This window comes from Caretta caretta, chromosome 3, assembly GCF_965140235.1.
Source record: "Caretta caretta isolate rCarCar2 chromosome 3, rCarCar1.hap1, whole genome shotgun sequence".
NCBI classification, from domain to species: Eukaryota; Metazoa; Chordata; order Testudines; family Cheloniidae; genus Caretta; species Caretta caretta.
This window is the reverse complement of record NC_134208.1, coordinates 62,270,024-62,289,720: the sequence shown is the minus strand read 5'-3', so window position 1 is coordinate 62,289,720 and position 19,697 is coordinate 62,270,024. Positions and strand designations below refer to the sequence as shown.

At 42.8% G+C, this 19,697-nt stretch overlaps 2 protein-coding genes across 6 annotated transcripts in view; one reads left to right on the top strand and one right to left on the bottom strand.

Annotated features, from left to right (window-relative positions):
* IRAK1BP1 (interleukin 1 receptor associated kinase 1 binding protein 1) overlaps window positions 1-3,608 on the bottom strand; it is a 28,285-nt gene extending 24,677 nt beyond the window's left edge. For both annotated transcript variants that reach the window (XM_048845181.2, XM_048845182.2), the window contains exon 1: window positions 3,306-3,608. In XM_048845181.2, coding sequence (XP_048701138.2) covers window positions 3,306-3,608 — 303 coding nt within the window. The remainder of the gene's footprint in view (window positions 1-3,305) is intronic.
* Window positions 2,913-19,697, top strand: part of LOC125634441 (uncharacterized) — a 56,291-nt gene continuing 39,506 nt past the window's right edge. For 2 of the 4 annotated variants that reach the window (XR_012667600.1, XM_075126539.1), the window contains exons 1-2: window positions 3,621-12,812; window positions 16,502-16,593. The gene's annotated coding sequence lies outside the window, so the exon portion shown is untranslated. Of the gene's footprint in view, window positions 2,985-3,577; window positions 12,813-16,501; window positions 16,594-19,697 lie in introns of those variants that run through there. The other 2 variants (XM_075126540.1, XR_012667599.1) reach the window with 2 other exon arrangements.

Here is a 19,697-nt window from a genome sequence, read left to right as displayed (position 1 = left end):
TCCTCATGGCCCAGCCCCGTACTTACTCAAAAATGCCATCCATATTTGAAGAAAAGCCCACCAGTGTGGCTGTAACCTCTTGAAGCAGCTTACCTGGATTAATAATTAACCCACAAAAGTTTGGAGGTAAAAGGCATTTTCAATAGAAAAACTTTCTTGGTAAGGAACATAAATTTCAGTCTCTAAGGTGCCACAAGTACTCCTTTTCTTTTGACAGACGTTGTAACTCACTGAATATTTTTGGGTAAGACTATTCATTCTGTGTAAGCAGTGTATAGAGAGGGTCAATGCGGGGAGATTCCCCAGATGGATTTTAATATAAGTAGCCACACCATAGCAAGAGAAACAGAACTATGAACAAACTGGAGTCCTGTCCGTATGAATCATGTGCCAGCTGCATATATCTTAATAGGATTAGAAATATCTAGCTGGAGTGAATAAGTGTGAAGCATTTTTTTTTCCCAGATGTGAGCACTATATTCACACACAGAAGCCACAGGCGGCTGAATGCTGGAAACCTACAATCTTCTACTTATCCATATAAGTACTGAATAGCACAGGCAGCAGCACAAGCTTCCTCTGTCACCATCTGCCTCATCCCTAATTTGAAGAGTCAGCTTCTAGGGGCAGAAAGACAATTCCCCTTCCATTCATTTTCAGTCTTTGGCTTCTCAGATGAGAATAGCAACAAGTTGTGATTATGACATGGATCTCTCACCACTAGAAAATTGACTGATAACCAACTTAATATACATAAGTCACAGAACAGCTATTAGATGCCACCCACCTGGGCTAGATTCCTTCCAGCAATCTAGGGGTAAAGTGAGTTCTTCTTTGGGGAATGTATATAAGTGATTTTGTGGCAGTGTCTCATGTTTTGCTTCCTGCTATATTTTGCTAACATAAATATCAATGAGAAAAGTACCAGATTAATGTGTCCTAGCCTGTGGTGGAAGATCCCTGGTCTGTCTGCACTAGAGAGGTACAACTCCCACTACCAGTTCACTTTCCCTGTAGAGAAAGCACAATCATTGTTATCATTCCTCTGTAAAATTTTAATCACAGCACTACCTCTTCTCTGAAAGAATTTAGAGGTATAACTCCCTGTTTTAGCCCATTTGTTTTGTGAGTGGGTCAGAACTATAGGCAGGGTTTTGGGAAGAAGAAAGAAGGGAGAGGCATGCTCTGTTGCTGCAAGGGAACAAATGAGTGCTGCAGACTGGACAGGGGCCAGCAAGCTAAGTGTTAGTGCCACTCTTAACATATTAGCAACAGAGTGTGTAGCTAACACAATGCAGCAGAATATCTATTAGTGCACAATGAGAATGAGGTGAATGTAAAGGAAGGCTGCATAATCCTCCTACTCAGCAAAGAAAGCAGCAACTACTTCACAGGAGAGAAAGAAAAGCACAGATATTAAGACAGGATTGGCTTAGATAGAGATCCTTAAGGCAGCCTTGCAAAATATTACCCACACCATGAAAATGAGTGTAGGCAAGTAAAACTTTGACATGGATGTGCGCATTTTCATAAGTTTGTGACCTGCATTTAAAGGCAAATTTCCTTCTAAATCTTCCACAAAGCAGTGCCCACTGTGCAAAGAAGCTCCTTCACAGGAGATTTCTAAGTCCTAGCCAGAAAAAAGGAGTTATAAATTAAAGAGCTGTCAAAATTACCCTTCATATCTATAACCCCCTATATACACACTTCCAGTCTGGGGTAAGTTTGTGTTATTGATTTTGAAATAAAATGCCAAAAATAAAAAGCTTTGAAGAAATGAATAAGAATTAAAAATAAAATGTTTTAAATGCAGCAAAGTGCTGTCTTAGTTTTTGTTTGAGAATTTAAGAAGACATGTCTCACCCAACTCTCCACACATCAACAATGCCAGTGAAATGTCCTACAGTGGAACAAACAGTGCTGCACCTCATGGGGCTCTTAGAACATTTTGTTATTCTAACTGTAATGAACAATGGGACAATAAAATCAGTGATCCCTTGTTGGATTGAATATAGACAAATCTCTGACTTATAGCTCAATTTTGCCATTTAATGCATGTGTAGGTCTCCTCCAGGTCAGTAACACATACTCCAATCACTGCACTTTTTTGCAATCCCTCACCAACTCTGCTTGTTGTCATTGCTGTTGCTTTTGTAAAGAGTTTATTAAAGGAACATGAAGTCAATGGAAAGATCATACAACCACTGATATCAACTGGGTGCCCCAGGGGAAGTGAACAGGTGGTGGGGTATAGAGCTCAGCACTCCGAGGGAGGGGAGGGTGTTGGGGTTTAGGTAGTGTTGCCCAGCTTCCAGTTTTCAACTGGAATGCCTGGTCAAAATGGGACCCTGGTGGCTCCGTTCAGCACTGCTGACTGATCTACTAAAAGTCGAGTCAGTGGCACAGCGAGGCTAAGGTTGGCTTCCTGCCTGCCCTGGCTCTGCACGGCTCCTAGACACAGGGGTGGCCACTGGGACTCCATGCACTGGCCCCACCCCGAGCGCTGGCTCCACAGCTCCCATTGACTGGGGGCAGTGTCTGCGGACAGCACACAGAGCGCCCTTGCCCCTCTGCCTAAGAGCTGGGCATGCTGTCCGCTTCCAGGAGTCACCTGAGATAAGTGCTGCCCAGACAGAGCCCACACCCCAAACCCCCTCCCATTCCCCACCCACTGCCCCAGCCCTGAACCCCCCCAAATCCCTCATCCTGAGCCCCATCCCAGAGCCCATACCCTGAGCCAGAGCCCACACCCCAACACCTCCTCCTGCACTCCAAACCCCTCAGCCCGGAGCCCCATCTCGCACCCTGAACTCCTCTCCCCTCGGCCCACCCCAGAGCCCGCACCACCCGCCACAGCCCTCACCCCCTCCAGGAGCCCCGCCCCAGCCAGGTGAAGGTGAATGAGGCTGGGAGAAGAGCGAGTGACAGAGGAAGGGGGGACGGAGTGAGCGGGAGGCGGGGCCTCGGAGATGGGCAGGACAAAGGTAATGGGTTTTGTGCGATTACTAAATTGGCAACCGTAGGTGCTGGCATGGGCGCTCAGTGGGGTTTAGGGCTTGGGGTGGAGGAGGATTAGAGCTGAACTCTCTCGGATGGGGGTTGAGGGTTAGAGGGCGGGGCCAGTGGCGGGTTTAAGGCTGGAGACTCCGGAGGGGGGGGAATGACGGTGGGGTTTAGGGCGGGGCACTCCGAGGGGCTGAGATTTAAGGTTTGGGGCTGGAAGTGGGGAGCGCGGCTGGGAGGGGGTTGGAGTTTACAGCTCGGGGCTCCCGTAGGAGGCGGGGGTGCCGCCGACCCGCTCTCACCTGCACCCCGCGCTGCCGAGCGCTCTGCGCGATGTACTCCAGCCGCCGGCCCACGCTGCTCCGCGCCTCCCCGGCCTCCCCCTTCCTGCTCCCCAGCCGGATGGAGACCCGCGCCCGGTCCGGGGCCGCACGCAGCTCTGCGCTGCCGCTCACATGAACCTCCCGCCCTGGCGGCACTGGGGTGCTGCGACCGCCGGGGAGCCCCGGCACCGGCTCGCTCTGGCGCCCGCGGCGCCCGAGCGGCGGGGCTAAAAGCTCCGCGAACACCCGCGCGGGAGATAGCGGCAGCGCGGCCAGCGACATTGCGCAGACCCGTTACGGCACCATGGCAACCAACGCCACGGTGGCCGAAAGGCCCCCTCCCGCCCAGGGCATGCTGGGAAGGATCACATGTCCGTTACTGGGGCGGAACTCACTGCCCGCTGCCCCAGACCGGGGCGGAAGCTTCTCCGGGAGTCTCCCGGGCGCGCTCCGCCATGATAGTTCGGGCGGCTCCGCTAGGAGACACCCCCTGCCGCCGACTCGGAAGTTCCTCCGCGGGGTGGAGCTCCGCCATCACACGGACCGAGGCGCTTGTGGCCCGCTCCGGAGCAGGGGGCCGAGCCGCAGCCTCGCCCAGGCCTGTGGTCTCGCCGCAGGCCTCTCCCACCGGATGACAGGCCCGCGCGTGTTCGCAGCCGTCCCGCTCCCGGCCACGGTGCCGCTCCACCGCCAAGCGCCCCGGCCACCAGGCGAAAGCTGCCTCTGCCTCAACACCCCCGCACGCAGCGTACCCGGAGGCTCCGCTAGGAGCCGGGATTTGCCCGGCCCCAGGGAACCGAACAGGGATGGGGCTAGTCGGGATTCATTCCGCGCCCTCCGGCCCCAACTTCCCTGCCCTTGGAATGCAGGGTGACTAGATTTTTTTCTCGTAAATTCTGAAACAGAAAACTCATGGGGAGGTTAGTTCTCAGCTTCTAGCTCACACCTATGAATGGCCCTTGAAGTGTCAAATCAATTGCCTAGCCTGTCCTTATGGCTTTTCCACTGAGAAGTGGAGGGGTTGCAGGCCTCAGGAAGGAGAGTGCCTATACCAGCCCCCTTTTACAGATTCAGAAGGTTTGGATAGTTTGCATAAGCTCTCAGTAGATGTTTGATTTTTTTGGATGCTTGTGTGACCTAACCGCAACCTTATCAAAATTTGTTCAGCACTAGAGGATGTGGTGCTAGCCTTTGGAAACAGACTGCAAGTGTGAGTGTTCTGGTGCTGGGGGAAAACATTACACAATCTGGTGGTGGGATCTGAAACAAGGAAACTTTCATGCCAACTTGCCTCAATTCTGTAATGTTGTTTTGGTGCTGTCAGATCTCCGGGGATTTGTTTTGACTAGGAAAAGTGGTCAGGTTTAGGTTGGGTTTAACTAACATATGCTAGCTAAACCCAATCTCCTCTTTACCTCTTTCTTTATGTAGATGCAGGGTATAGTTTAATTTAGCTGATCAAACTGTAACCTAGACTCTTGCCTAGGAGCCAATGGAGGGCCCTTCAGTGGATCTGGAGCAGGACTGCATCCTTTTCGTACAGACTCACCCATCCTTGGCAACCCCTGGCATCTCCTCCAGGATCCTCTATGTACTTCTCTGCTAGCAATTATTTCATCCCTGCTACAAAAATAAGCAATTATGTTGTTTGAGGAGACTCTGTCAAGGTGTAATGCCAAAGAATCCTTAATCTCTCCCAGGGGGTTTAGCCCTCCCCTTGGGTGGAGGTAGTTTCTGCCCCATATAGCTGCTCCTGGAAGGGAGTTGCACTGTTTCATAGATTCTAATGCCATAAGGGATCATTGTGATCATCTAATCTGACTTCCCAATTTAGCACAGGCTATGGAACATCTTCAAAATAATTCCTAGAGCATATCTTTTAGAAAAACATCCAGTCTTGATTTAAAAATTGTCAGTGATGGAGAATCTACCACAACCCTTGGTAAGTTGCTCCAATGGTTAATGACTCACCATTAAAAATTTACACCTTATTTCCAGTATGATTTTTTTTTCTCGCTTCAACTTCCAGACATGAGATCCCGTTATACCTTTCTCTGCTAGTAAGAGTCCATTATTAAATATTGGTTCCCCATGTAGGTACTTATAGACTGTAATTAACTTAACAAAGAGAAGGCTAAGGGGTGACTTAAACAGGTAGAGCTCCTTGAATCTATTAGAATCATAGAATATCAGGGTTGGAAGGGATCTCAGGAGGTCATCTAGTCCAACCCCCTGCTCAAAGCAGGACCAATCCCCAATTAAATCATCCTAGCCAGGGCTTTGTCAAGCCTGACCTTAAAAACTTCTAAGGAAGGAGATTCTACCACCTCCCTAGGTAACGCATTCCAGTGTTTCACCACCCTCCTAGTGAAAAAGTTTTTTCTAATATCCAACCTAAACCTCCCCCACTGCAACTTGAGACCATTATTCCTTGTCCTGTCCTCTTCTACCACTGAGAATAGTCTAGAACCATCCTCTCTGGAACCACCTCTCAGGTAGTTGAAAGCAGCTATCAAATCCCCCCTCATTCTTCTCTTCTGCAGACTGAACAATCCCAGTTCCCTCAGCCTCTCCTCATAAGTCATGTGTTCCAGACCCCTAATCATTTTTTTGCCCTTCACTGGACTCTCCAATTTATCCACATCCTTCTTGTAGTGTGGGGCCCAAAACTGGACACAGTACTCCAGATGAGGCCTCACCAATGTCGAATAGAGGAGGACGATCACATCCCTCGATCTGCTCGCTATGTCCCTACTTATACATCCCAAAATGCCATTGGCCTTCTTGGCAACAAGGGCACACTGCTGACTCATATCCAGCTTCTCATCCACTGTCACCCCTAGGTCCTTTTCTGCAGAACTGCTATAAGGCTGGTTTTCTTATATAATTACTATAAGGCTGGTTTTCTACTCCTTTAATCATTCTCCTGGCTTTTCTCCAAAGTCTCTCCAATTTATCAACATTATTTTTGAATTGTGGACACTGGAACTAGAATAATAGAACTGTGGATCTGGAAGGGACCTCAGGAGGTCATCTAGTCCAGTCTTCTGCGCTCATGGCAGGACTAAGTCTTATCTAGACCAGTGGTGGGCAACCTGCAGGCTGCACGTGGCCTGTCAGGGTAATCTACTGGTGGGCTGCAAGACAGTTAGTTTACGTTGAGCATCCGCAGGCACACCACCCGCAGCTCCCAGTGGTTGTGATTCGCTGTTTCCAGCCAATGTGAGGTGTGGGAAGCGGCGTGGGCTGCAGGTTACCCACCACAGATAGGTGTTTGTCTAACCTGTCCTTAAAAATCTGCAGTGATGGAGATTGTGGAATCTCCCTGGGCGGCATATTCCAGTGCTTAACCACCCTGTCAGTTAGGAGATTTTTCCTTATGTCCAACCTAAACCACCCTGGTTGCAATTTACCTCTCTCCATCTTGTAACAATCTTTTATGTACTTGGAAACTGTTATGTCACCTCTGTCTTCTCTTTTGCAGACTAAACAAACCCATTTTTTTTCAATCTTCCCTCATAGATCATGTTTTCTAGATCTCTAATCATTTTTGTTACTCTTCTCTGGACTTTTTCCAATTTGTCCACATCTTTCCTGAAATGTGGCACACAGAATTGGACACAATACTCCAGTTGAGGTCTAATCAGCACAGAGTAGAGCGGAAGAATTACTTCTCGTGTCTTGCTTATAACTCTCCTGCTAATACATTCCAGCATGATGTTTGCTTCTTTTGTAACAGTGTTAGACTGTGAACTCATATTTAGCTTGTGATCCACAATAACTCCCCCAGATCCCTTTCTGCAGTACTGCTTCCTAGGTAGTCATTCCCATTTTATATATGTGCAGCTGATTGTGCATTCCTAAGTGGTGTACTTTGCATTTGTCCATATTGAATTTCTTCCTATTTACTTCAGATCATTTCTCCAGTTCGTGCAAATCATTTTGAATTTTAATCCTATCCTCTGAAGCACTTTTCTACCCCTCACAGCTTGGTGTCATCTGCAAACTTTATAAGTGTACTCTCTATGCCATTATCGAAAGCATTGATGAAGCAGTTGAACAGAACTGGACCCAAAACTAATCCCAGTGGGACCCCACAAAATATGCACTTCCAACTTGACTGTGAACCACTGATAACTATGCTCTGGGAAGGGTTTTCCAACCAGTTATGCACCCTCCTTATACTAGCTTGTATTTCCCTAGTTTGTTTATGAGTCGGTCATGGGAGCCATATCAAAAGCCTTACTAAAGTCAAGATATACAACATCTATCACTTCCCCCCCCATCCACAAGGCTTGTTACTCTGTCAAAGAAAACTATTAGGTTGGTTTGACATGACCAGTTCTTGACAAATCAGTGCTGACTGTTACTTATCACCTTATTATCTTCTAGGTGTTCACAAATTGATTGTTTAATTATTTGCTCTGTTTTCTTTCCAGGTACTGAAGTTAAGCTGACTGGTCTGTAGTCCCCCAGGTTTTCCTTATTTCCTTTTTTATAGATTGGCACTATATTTGCTGTTTTCTAATCCTCTGGAATCTCTCCCATCTTCCCTGACTTTTCAAAGATAATTGCTAATGGCTCAGATATCTCCTCAGTCAGGTCTTTAAGTATTCTAGGATGTATTTCACCAGGCCCTGGTGACTTGAGTACATATAACTTGTCTAAGTACTTTTTAGCTTGGTCTGTGCCTGTTTTAGCCTCCGATTCTACCTCTCTTTCACTCGCATTCACTATGTTAGACTCCAGTTGCTACTAACCTTTTTGGTGAAAACTGAAACAAAAAAGTCATTTAGCACTTCTGTCATTTCCACATTTTCTGTTGTTGTTTTTCCCCTCCTCCTTGAGTAACGGGCCTACCCAGTCCTTCCATCTTCCTTTTGTTTCTAATGTATTTGTAGAATGTTTTCTTGTTACCCTTTATGTTTCTAGCTAGTTTAATCTCGTTTTGTGCCTTGGCCTTTCTAATTTTGTCCGTATATACTTTATTCGTTTATATTCAAGCTTTGTAATATGACCTAGTTTCCATTTTTTGTAGGACACTTTTTTGGGTTTCAGCTCACACAGGAGTCTAGCAGTGTTCACACCAGTGCCAAATAAAGAAGTAAAATAACCTCTCTGCTCCTACACAAGATTCCCCCTGCTTATGCATTTCAGGATCACGTTAGCTCTTTTGACCACTGTGTCACATTGGGTGCTCAGGTTCATCAGATTATCTACCATGACCCCCAAATCTTTTTCAGAGTCACTGTTTCCCAGGATAGAGTCCCCCATCTTATAAGAATGGCCTACATTCTTTGTTCCCAGATGTATATATTTATATTTAGTCATATTAAAACATGTTGTTTGCTTGTTCCCAATTTACCAAGCAATTCAGATCGTTCTGAATCAGTGATCTGTCTTCTTCATTATTTATAATTCCCCCAATTTTCAAGTCAACGGCAACCTTTGTCAGCGAAGATTTTATATTTTCTTCTAGTTTATTAATAAAGATGTTAAATAGTGTAGGATCAAGAACTGATTCCTGAGGTATCCCAATGGAAAAACACATGCTTTATGCTGATTCCCCTTTTCAATTACATTTTGAGTCCTATCAGCCCATTTTTAATCAATTTAATGTGTGTCATGTTAATTTTATATTATACTATTTTTAATCAAAATGTGCAGCACCAAGTCAAACACCTTAGAGAAGTCTAAGTATATGATGTCAATGCTATTACTTCTATCAATCAAACTTCTAATCTCATCAAAAAAAATACTAAGTTAGTTTGACAGATCTATTTTCTATAAACCTATGTTGATTTGCTTTAATTACATTATCCTCCTTTAATTCATTACTAATTGAGTCCTGTATCAGCTGCTCCATTATCTTGCCCAGGATCAATGTCAGGCTGACAGGCCTATAATCTCCGAGGTCATCCTGTTTGGTTTTTTTTAAAATTGGCCCAACATTAGCTTTCAGTCTTCTGAAAGCCAATGCTCCATGACTTATTGAAAATTAACATTAATTGTCCAGTGTGCTCCTCGGCCAGCTTATCCAAACTTCCTGAATGCAAATTACCTGGACCTACTGATTTTAAAAATGGCTAAATTTAGTAGTTTCTGTTTCACATCCTCCAGAGACAAGTGGAATGGAAAGAGTGTTATCACCATCATGTGATGAGACTGCAACATCTGTTTTATCCCCAAATACAGAACATAAATATTTTTGAGCACCTCTGCCTTTCCTGCATTATTATTGATTCTACTGTTTCCATCTAGCAATGGACCAATACCATTGTCAATATTCTTTTTGTTCCTAACATATTTTTAAAAAAACTCATTGTTAACTCTGCTGGCCATAGATTTCTTCTTGTGTCCCTTGGCTTCCCCTATCTGTTTTCTACAACTCCTAACTACTGATTTATATTCATTATTATCAGCTTTCCCCTTATATTATTCCCCTTTCTTCCATTTGTTCTTTCCACTTTAATTTTTTTAAATTTCCCCTCTAAACCAGTTGTCTGGGTAGGGTTTTTTTTTTTAACCTGTACAGCAATCTTCCTCAGCTGTGACTTTTGTGTATTTAGTAAGGTCTTTCTTTAACAATTCCCAATTAGCATTCACATTTTTCTGATTAAATTCTTCCTCCCAGCTCATTTGGCTCATTTCAGCTTTGTGAAATTGGCTCTATTAAAGCAACAAGTGTGTGTGTCTGTGTACATTGGAAGCTCGTCTAGGGTGGAAGGTGAGGGTCATTGGCTTTGGGATCCAAACTGTTTGCTCTATAACTTTTCCTGCCCCATAATCACCCTAAAAAGCTATTCTTTCACCAAGGTTAGTCCAGGTAACTCATAGATTATTACCAAATGTAAGATCAGATATCCTTATCTTTGGGGTATTTGGGGTATTTCTGAAGAGGTAGGTGTGGGGCAGGCTCTGTTCCCTCAGGCAAAGCAGAATGTAGCAGCCCGCCTCCTTAGTGAATTGTTTCCATTGTTCTTAGTGAATTCCCACAGGAGTACAAAATAGGTATAAAAATGTTAAGATTCCTTTATGTTGCCAGAGTGGGGTAAAGCCTTATTGTTAGGACAGTATGGCCTTATAAATGCTTATCGTGCTTTAGTGATTATAACTGATGTACATTTTTGGACTGCAAAAATTTCCTATCAAAATTTTCCTCCATTAACTGTTTGCTACTCACTTTTTGAAGATGGTCAGTAGCCAGTATAAATTGTGAGTTTGAGTCCATAGCCCTCACTTACTTTTCAGTTGCCTATGATATAACACTGAGCATATTGCTGCATATATTTGTTGACAATAACTAGACAGAAAGGGTCAATACTAGCTGCATTACTATTAGACGGAGAGGGTTTGGTGATTTCCTCCAATGCTCTCCACTCCCATTCTCCATCCATTGTATTGTAGTTTAAATAAATTACCAAAATAATTGAAACTTGCTGGATTAAATTACATTACTTTGACAAAACAATGCAGAATTTTGCAGTTTTTTAAAATATTGTATGCAGAATTTTTAATTTTTTGGTGTGGAATTTTTAATTTTTTTGTTGCAGAATTCCCCCAGGAGTAGCATAAGAGAGAGATTAAATTAAGATTATGGAAAAGACTTAAATCTATGCCTTCTATAGTATCTTTTACTGAAATACTTCAAGTTCATGGTCTCACTGCAGAAAAACTAAATGATGTTTTTTGTAGTTGTCTTCACCACATCATCAGTGGGGAGATACCCATGAATGACACTTTGCAGGTGTTAAATTTGAGATAGTCAGAAATCAAGGTTTCAAAAGAGGAGTTAAAATAAACATAACTTTAAAATGCAGTCGGTCTCCAGGACTTGATGGTATTCATTAAAATATGACTAAACTGCTGTAAGCATCTTTCTTTTAAAAATTACATCTGTATAAGATCTTAAGTGCCACATTTCAATTTGATGCTATTAAAATGTCAGGCTGAGCTTTATGGATTAAGTAAATAAAATACTTCTCAACCCTGTAATTTTTTATTTTCTCAATAGCTGATAATGATGGTCAATGAGTACAAATGTAAACTTCTATTTATTTAAAAACGCAACATTAATTGCCCGTACATTTTCATATACTCAGAACAACAGTGGCATTGTTGCTCTTTACAGAATATGGAGTATGCATTGATAAGTTCTTTGATGGCTGCTGAGTCTGTCCACAGGTAGGGTACACCCATACACTAGCATTGCTCTGAATCTGAGCAGCAGATTCTTTCCCTCTGATGCTGGTCATCATAAAGCTTGATCCAATCTGCCTTGCAACATCTCGCTCCATCTACAAGCTGATTCTGTCCATCAGAGCAACATTCTGAACTCCTTTCCCAATCATCTACAGAGATTCCAAAGGATACTAAATAATTTTTGCAAGCATCCTGAAATCTGTGCAGTGGTCTGCTTCTATTTCTATACCCTTCAGAAGCTTCAAAGTACAGCACACTCTTCAGGATCCTGTAATCTAGCATTCGCTTGACATTTCCAAGCCACCTGAGCCTTTTTTTACTAATCAGTGTTCCCATGAATGGCATACCAGCACAGTTTAACATTTCCACGTCACCCTGTCTTGCCATCTTATTTGAAGAATTTTACATAAGCATCTGATATGAAAACTGTTTAGTCTTTTGGTATGTTTGACGTAAGTCATCCTTGTTTCTGAGCCATATAGAAGAGTGGATAAAACACATGTCTCATAAATACAAATTTTCACTTTAGTTGACAATTTGTTATTGTTCCAGGCTCTGTTTTTGCAAAAGACCAAAGTGTAAGGTCTGAGGCCTTTTTCTGCAGCCATATTGGGAGAGCAGGAGCCAAAAAGCAGAAAGTCTCATCCCCTCGTTCCATCTAAATTTCATGAAGATAATGTAATATTGGGCTGCTAAGAAGGAGATCCTGTCCTAATAGTACCCACCATCACCAGATAAAGAAACAGATCTTAAAATGTTGAAAGAAAACTTTGTTTGGCAGCATTCTGCCTGGCAAGGAATGACTTACCTACAGTTGTGGGTGTGAAATCTCTACTTCATTACTGTTTTTCTTTTATGGTCACCACTTCTCTGTTTATCTGTATGGTTTCTGTCTGGTTCTTTGATTGTTTGTCTGTTGCATAATTAATTTTAAAAGATTTAAATCAACAGGTGGTGGGGTATGATTGGGTAAAGAATTGCTTCACAATATGTTAGGATTAGTCAAAGAATTATTTTGTAAAATTTTAGTTAAATGATTGGTTACGGTATAGCTAAGCAGGACTCAAGTTTCACTATATAAACTGAGATCCAAGAAAGAGACCAGCTGGGAAGGAAAAAGAAGCATAAGAAGAAAAGACCTGGAAGAAGAAGAACTCCTCCCCATCAAGACACTGTCTGAGAACAGAGCTGCTAGAATCCTATGCATGACCATGACATGAAGAAACCAGATGAGACTGACCTTGCCTGGCCAACAAGGAAAGTCCGCCTACGTGATTAGGATTGGTGAGCATAGCATTGTATGCTTAGTGTGTGTATTCTGCGTGGTGGATGTTACTGTTGTGACAAAGTTCCTCCTCTATCTTGGTGGGTCCTGCGCTTATTGGTGGATTTTGCTCGCCTCAGAGATTCACGGCAGCCCTCAGTTTGGCCACTTTCATGGCTCAAATCTGCCGTTCACTCAGATAACCTCATCACTGGCCAGCATGGGGAAAAAAGAGTAAGAACAATCCCCACAGTTTCTGCTGATCCACCATGTGGGTCGGGGACCAGCTCAGAGACCTTCACCTCCTCAGTCCTCCAGCAGCACGTCCTCTCACTCCCAGTTCCTTACGCGCACACCTCATTAACTGGAGTGACAGCCTTTTTAAACTAGGTGTCCTGATTAGCCTTAATTAATTCTAGCAGCTTCCCAATTGACTACAGGTGTCCTAATTAGCCTGCCTGCCTTAATTAGCTCTAGAAAATTCCTGAGTGTTCTGGAGTAGTCCCTGTTATCTTACCCAGGGAAAAGGGACCCACTCTCTTGTAGCCATCTGGCCTGACCCTGTCACACTATGTAAGGCTCTTTCACTGGTAAAAGGTCCTGCAAACCTGCAGAAGGTTATGTCATGAGCCCTAGGAACAGGGTAAGGGTGGATGTCTAAATTAAGAGGGTTACACCTTGAAACCTAGGAACTGGATAAAAGTGGGTGCCCTAGAGTGTGCAGGTAGCAGAATTTGGTGGAGAGATTAGGGGCAGCCTAAGGTCATTCGGACTGAACTGATAGAGCCTTACCCAATGAATAATAGTAGAAAGGTAATAGCGGCAGAATATTGGTGCTGTTTTGTCAAAAAGGGTTGCTACCTGCTTGACAGAGTGACCACTGAAGCTTCAGGAGGGAACAAAGCAAAGGGACCAGCACAGGTGGGGGTTTGCTGAAAAGCCCACCTTCCTTGCTAAATGGGTAGTGGAATGAGGTCCATGCCCATGGGGACAAGATTAATTAGGTTGTGTCCTCTACTCCTGGGTTTTGTTCCAGAACCATAGTGCTGTGAGGGTAAGGAACCACCTAATTTCTAATTTAAATGTGTTCGTGGCCAGTCCATACCTATTTCTTCTTGTGCCAACATTCTCTTTTAGCTTAAATGGCTCTTCTCCCTCTCTGGTGTTTACTCCCTGATGTATTTATAGAGAAGCATTTTATCCCCTCTCAACCTTTGTTACGCTAGTAAAATCAAGCCAAGGTCTTTTTAATCTTGTCTTGTAAAATGGGCTCTCCAGTCTCTTGATCATCATAGTAACCAATCTCTGTTCCTGTTCCAGTTTGAATTCAAAATTTCCTTTCCCCTATGCTATTCTTTGTTACTCTGCCTCACAGTACCTGGACATGGAGGAAAATATTTCTTCTTGATCCCTGCAAGTCATTTTATGTCCTGAAGCATAAGATTACTGTTGAGCATGCAGAGCTATAAATATTAATGGTCATAAAATTACCTGGCCACTTACTTTATTTGAATCAATAACCTTCTGCAGCACAGAATTCCACAGATTGATTATATACTGTTTGAAGATTTCCTTTTATTATTTCTAAATATACCAGCCATCAACGTAAATGACACCTTTTTATCGTATAATGAGTCGGGAGAAGGAAAGTGATCATTTTTCACTTGCACCACTCATTATTTTGATTATTTTAATCAAATCTTCCTTTTAGTTTTCTCCTTTCTAGGATACGCCATCCTAGGACCAGATCCTCAGGTAGTTTAATGGAACTATGCTGATTAATACCAAGGGAGCTATACCATTTCTTCCCCACCTCTTCCAAGGATCTGGCTCCTAATTTTTTTATAATGGTGTACACCAAAGCTGTAGCTTTGGTTTACCCTGCCCCACCCCTTTTTTTAACACAATGATCCGCTGAAGATTTTGGTAACAATATCTATTGATCTCCAAGTAATACATATACTAAACAGTGTTAAGGTGGGGTGGGAGGAGGTATTGTTTCATATTCTCTGTGTGTATATAAAGTCTGCTGCAGTTTCCACGGTACACATCTGATGAAGTGAGCTGTGGCTCACGAAAGCTCATGCTCAAATAAATTGGTTAGTCTCTAAGGTGCCACAAGTACTCCTTTTCTTTTTGCGAATACAGACTAACACGGCTGTTCCTCTGAAACCAGTGTTAAGGTGGCCACTCAGCTTAAAACAGACTTTTTTTTTCTTAAATTTATTCATGTTGGAAGATACCAAAGCCATAGGTGGTAGAAACATGAGATGTAAGAATAGTTGCAAGAAGTAGTGATAATTCAGAAGTTAGATAAGAAGTGACAAGTAACGGTTCTGAAGAGAAAAAAGCTGAAATGGCAGAGACAAACTGGTTAACTGTCAGAAAGATACTGCACGTGGTTATAAATGTGCTCAGGGGAAGGAAAATTAGAAATATTATTACATTAGAAACAGTAAATGACACAATGACAATAGTAAAAGAATATGGAAAAAGAAGTGAAACTGTCATATAAATGTCTCCTTAACTCTTGTGCCATGATTTTTGCCCACACTTAAATAATATGTCTACAATTCTGTTAGGGAAAAAGGGTTCCCCTCCCGTCTAGGGTTAGGAGGGTAGCCTTCCCTGGACTTCTGTATTAGCCAAACAAAACACAGAGTCTTGGCTCTTTGATAAAGTGAGGCACTTTATTGCTAGCAAATACGACAGCTGAAGGACTCACCAATTCCTTTTCAGAGGAAAATGGTGAAGCCCCGAACAAAGAACAGGGATGAGCTTTTATAGCTTGGTTCAACATACATTGTGATATCTCTTCCAGTTCGAACCGGTTAACCCAGTCTGTTTGAAGTTCTGGGGTAGGTACGAGCATGGAGGCTTATCTGTATAAGGAATTCTCTTCCCAAAAGCAGGGAGTGCAGGTTACACACGGTTCACATTCTTTCTATCCATAAACAAAGTAGAAAGGACAGATAAGCATAGAAAAAAGACAGCAGCGTAGCTTCACATGATTATAGGGTCGTTTTCTGGGTTTTTTTCCCTATCAATTCCTTGGTAAATCCAAGGAGAATTCTGCATTTTTTTCCTCTGTATTTTTGACAAACCTCATCAACATTGCCGCACATTGACCCAGATTAAAATTCAAGTTCTTAGTTCAAATTTGTGCTCTTTGTCCTCCTCTGGAAGGCACTGTGTAATCTGGCTCCTGTAAACCTCTAATCTCTTTCCATTGTCCTCCTTGCCCACTTCACTCTGTTTAACCTGGTTGACTAACCACTTCTTTCCGTTCTTTCCATCCTCATCGCCAGACTTCTTCTTTCTTCGACTGGCCCTTCTACTTGGAACCCACACCTGACCAAGTCTGGAATGCTACCAGTGCCTCCTCCTTCAAGTCCTTCTTTAAAACAATGCATTTCTCCCCAAAGGCCTAGAAACCTTAGTCCTTCGTTCCAAGAAGTGTTAACAAGCTAAAATATGTACATTTTTTAAAAAAAAATCATACAAAAATCATGGAACAGAAAGATGTGTGTTAAAACCTCACACTCTGATCATACTGCTTTTTGTTGTACACTGTTTCCCCTTCCTGTATTTCTATGTTGTCATTTTACGGGAAATTTTCAAAGGCACAATTGGCAGCGAAGTGCCCTACTTCTATTGAAAATCAATGGGAGTTAAATACCTAACTGCCATTTGTACTTTTCTTCTTCAGTTGTAAGCACTTTGGAAGGGACATTGCTCCAAATCCTTGGCTGCAGCCAACGAGTACTCTGCACAGTTCTGGAATGGCAGTGATACTGCAAGGTGAGTGTTCCCCAGATTCTGGGGTTGTACTATACTGGGACAGTCCTCTGGCATAAATTAGTATAGTTGCCAACAGACACAAGTGACGATTACAGCAGCCACAGATCACTGGGATGCTCTGGCAATGTCCCCTCTTTCCCCGGTCTTCCTCTTTGCTTCTTGATTATGTCTCGTGCAGCTGCTGTGAGGGGATCCTATGCCTCCCAGGGGCCAATCTAAACTGCGGTTAAGGTGATCAGATGTCCCGATTTTATAGGAACAATCCCCATATTCAGGCCTTTTTCTTATATAGGTGCCTATTTTCTCCCCCCCTTGCTCTACCTCCCCCCATCTCCTGTTCCAATTTTTTCACAGTTGCTGTCTGGTCACCCTAATGGATGATCCTGCTGTGGCCACCTGAGTTTGCTTTAGGGAAGGTGGGTGCTGCTACAAAGGCCTAGAGAAAGTGTGGAAACCTTTAAAAAGGGTCTAAATGAATGAGCAGAGCAATGTGACTTGAAACAATAAGGAAGAACACAATGATCATTTAGCAGTTGAGATTTTAAAGAAGGAACTTTCAGTAATATGGTTAATATCTGAGCTAATTCTGAAAAAGGCACTGCAACTGGGATGGCAATATGAGCTAGTGAAAATACGTCCTCCACCAAAAAAGCAGTGAAGCATGGTGCAAAAAAGTGGCCAAGGAAAAATTTCCACTGGGAACCTATATTTTAAACAAAGCCTTTAAAAAGGACTGAGTTTCCAAGGTAGAAATGCACAGGTGTAACCAGAAAGAAAACAACAGGTAAGAGTTGCCTGGACAATGGAATAATTGCCCAGGAAATATAAGAAAAAAGAATAGCAGAAGCATTTCTGTCAAGCAAAGGAATCGTGGGGTAGCTCAAGCGAGTATTGCCTATTTCCTGAAATCTGTATCTAAAAAGAGCATTTGTGAACATGCTTGGATTGTGGATCTGCAATACTGTTAAGTAAAATTGATTCAGAGGTAAAATGATTTATGAAGAAACTTTAAGCGTATGAGCTGTATCACTAACATGGAGCTGTCCAGTATACTGGTCAATAGCCCTGGGAGTCAGATACTTTGCCAAGGTCAGTTTAAAGCCCATGTTAAATACAGTGGAAAGAGTTTTCTTCTAAACCAGAAATTTTATTAGAATATGGAAAATAGTATTATCCCAAACACTAGTTTGTCTCTTCTTCTAGCTCACTGTAGAATTTCTACTGAAAATAGGGTGACCGGATGTCCTGATTTTATAGGGACAGTCCCGATATTTGGGGCTTTGTCTTATATAGGCACCTATTAACCCCCCCCATATCCGCGCCCACCATCTTCTGCCCTGATTTTTCACACTTGCTGTCAGGTCATCCTAACTAAAAACCTCCCTCACGCTCCCTGTTGTTTGGCTTTTTGATACAGATATAAAGAAATAGCACACTGTCTCACAATGATGCCTGTATTTAGTTATTTATTTATGTACCATGGACACCTGTTCCCTAAAAACTGAAATTAGACCACCAAATGATTCTATGTAGATCACCATTTTGTAGATGACTGTACTGACCTCAGACGCTAACAACATTCAGTGACTATTGACCTCATCTGAGTTTGAACCAATCCTCTGAATCATCCTGTTTCCCAGCACAGTTATGCATAGAACTTGAAACCACATTTTATTAAAAAACAAAAACAAAATAAAACTTTATTGCCTTTTATTGTTTTTATTATTTATTATTATAACTGTCCTACACTGCTTCTAGCTCCCCCTGCACTTGTGGTAACCTGGAAACTTGAGATGTAGGATAAGAAGTTACATAGGCTGGCCTCTTAATTCACAGAAACTTTACCTTTTTTGTTTTCAGTCATTCATGCTTAACAGTAATATCATTTTGAGGACCTTAGGATTTGCTAATTTTTAAACTTTGTAATTTTTTACATCCTTGGGCCTGATTCTAATCTCCTTTGATGTCAGAAGTCTTGTTCTACATCTGAAAGGTGAATCAGACCTCTTCTTTTTAATTATTTTCTCCTTTTGGAAAAAAATAGACCTACTGGAAGTGGCTCAAATATAGAGAAAGTAGAGAATTGCAAGACAAATCAAATGTTTCTGTTTATTTCAATTTGGGGAGTTTGGGGAAAGTTTCTGTCAAGGTTCCTCCCCCACTCTGAACTCTAGGGTACAGATGAGGGGACCTGCATGAAAAACCTCCTAAGCTTATCTTTACCAGCTTAGGTCAAAACTTCCCCAGGGTACAAAATATTCCACCCGTCGTCCTTGGATTGGCCGCTACCACCACCAAACTAATACTGGTTACTGGGGAAGAGCTGTTTGGACGCGTCTTTCCCCCCAAAATACTTCCCAAAACCTTGCACCCCACTTCCTGGACAAGGTTTGGTAAAAAGCCTCACCAATTTGCCTAGGTGACTACAGACCCAGACCCTTGGATCTTAAGAACAATGAACAATCCTCCCAACACTTGCACCCCCCCTTTCCTGGGAAATGTTGGATAAAAAGCCTCACCAATTTGCATAGGTGACCACAGACCCAAACCCTTGGATCTGAGAACAATGAAAAAACATTCAGTTTTTTACAAGAAGACTTTTAATAAAAAATAGAAGTAAATAGAAATAAAGAAATCCCCCCTGTAAAATCAGGATGGTAGATATCTTACAGGGTAATTAGATTCAAAAACATAGAGAACCCCTCTAGGCAAAACCTTAAGTTACAAAAAAGATACACAGACAGAAATAGTTATTCTATTCAGCACAATTCTTTTCTCAGCCATTTAAAGAAATCATAATCTAACACATACCTAGCTAGATTACTTACTAAAAGTTCTAAGACTCCATTCCTGGTCTATCCCCGACAAAGACAGACTATAGACAGACACACAGACCCTTTGTTTCTCTCCCTCCTCCCAGCTTTTGAAAGTATCTTGTCTCCTCATTGGTCATTTTGGTCAGGTGCCAGCGAGGTTACCTTTAGCTTCTTAACCCTTTACAGGTGAGAGGAGCTTTCCCCTGGCCAGGAGGGATTTCAAAGGGGTTTACCCTTCCCTTTATATTTATGACAGTTTCAAAGCCAGATCCTGTGCTCTGTTCCACT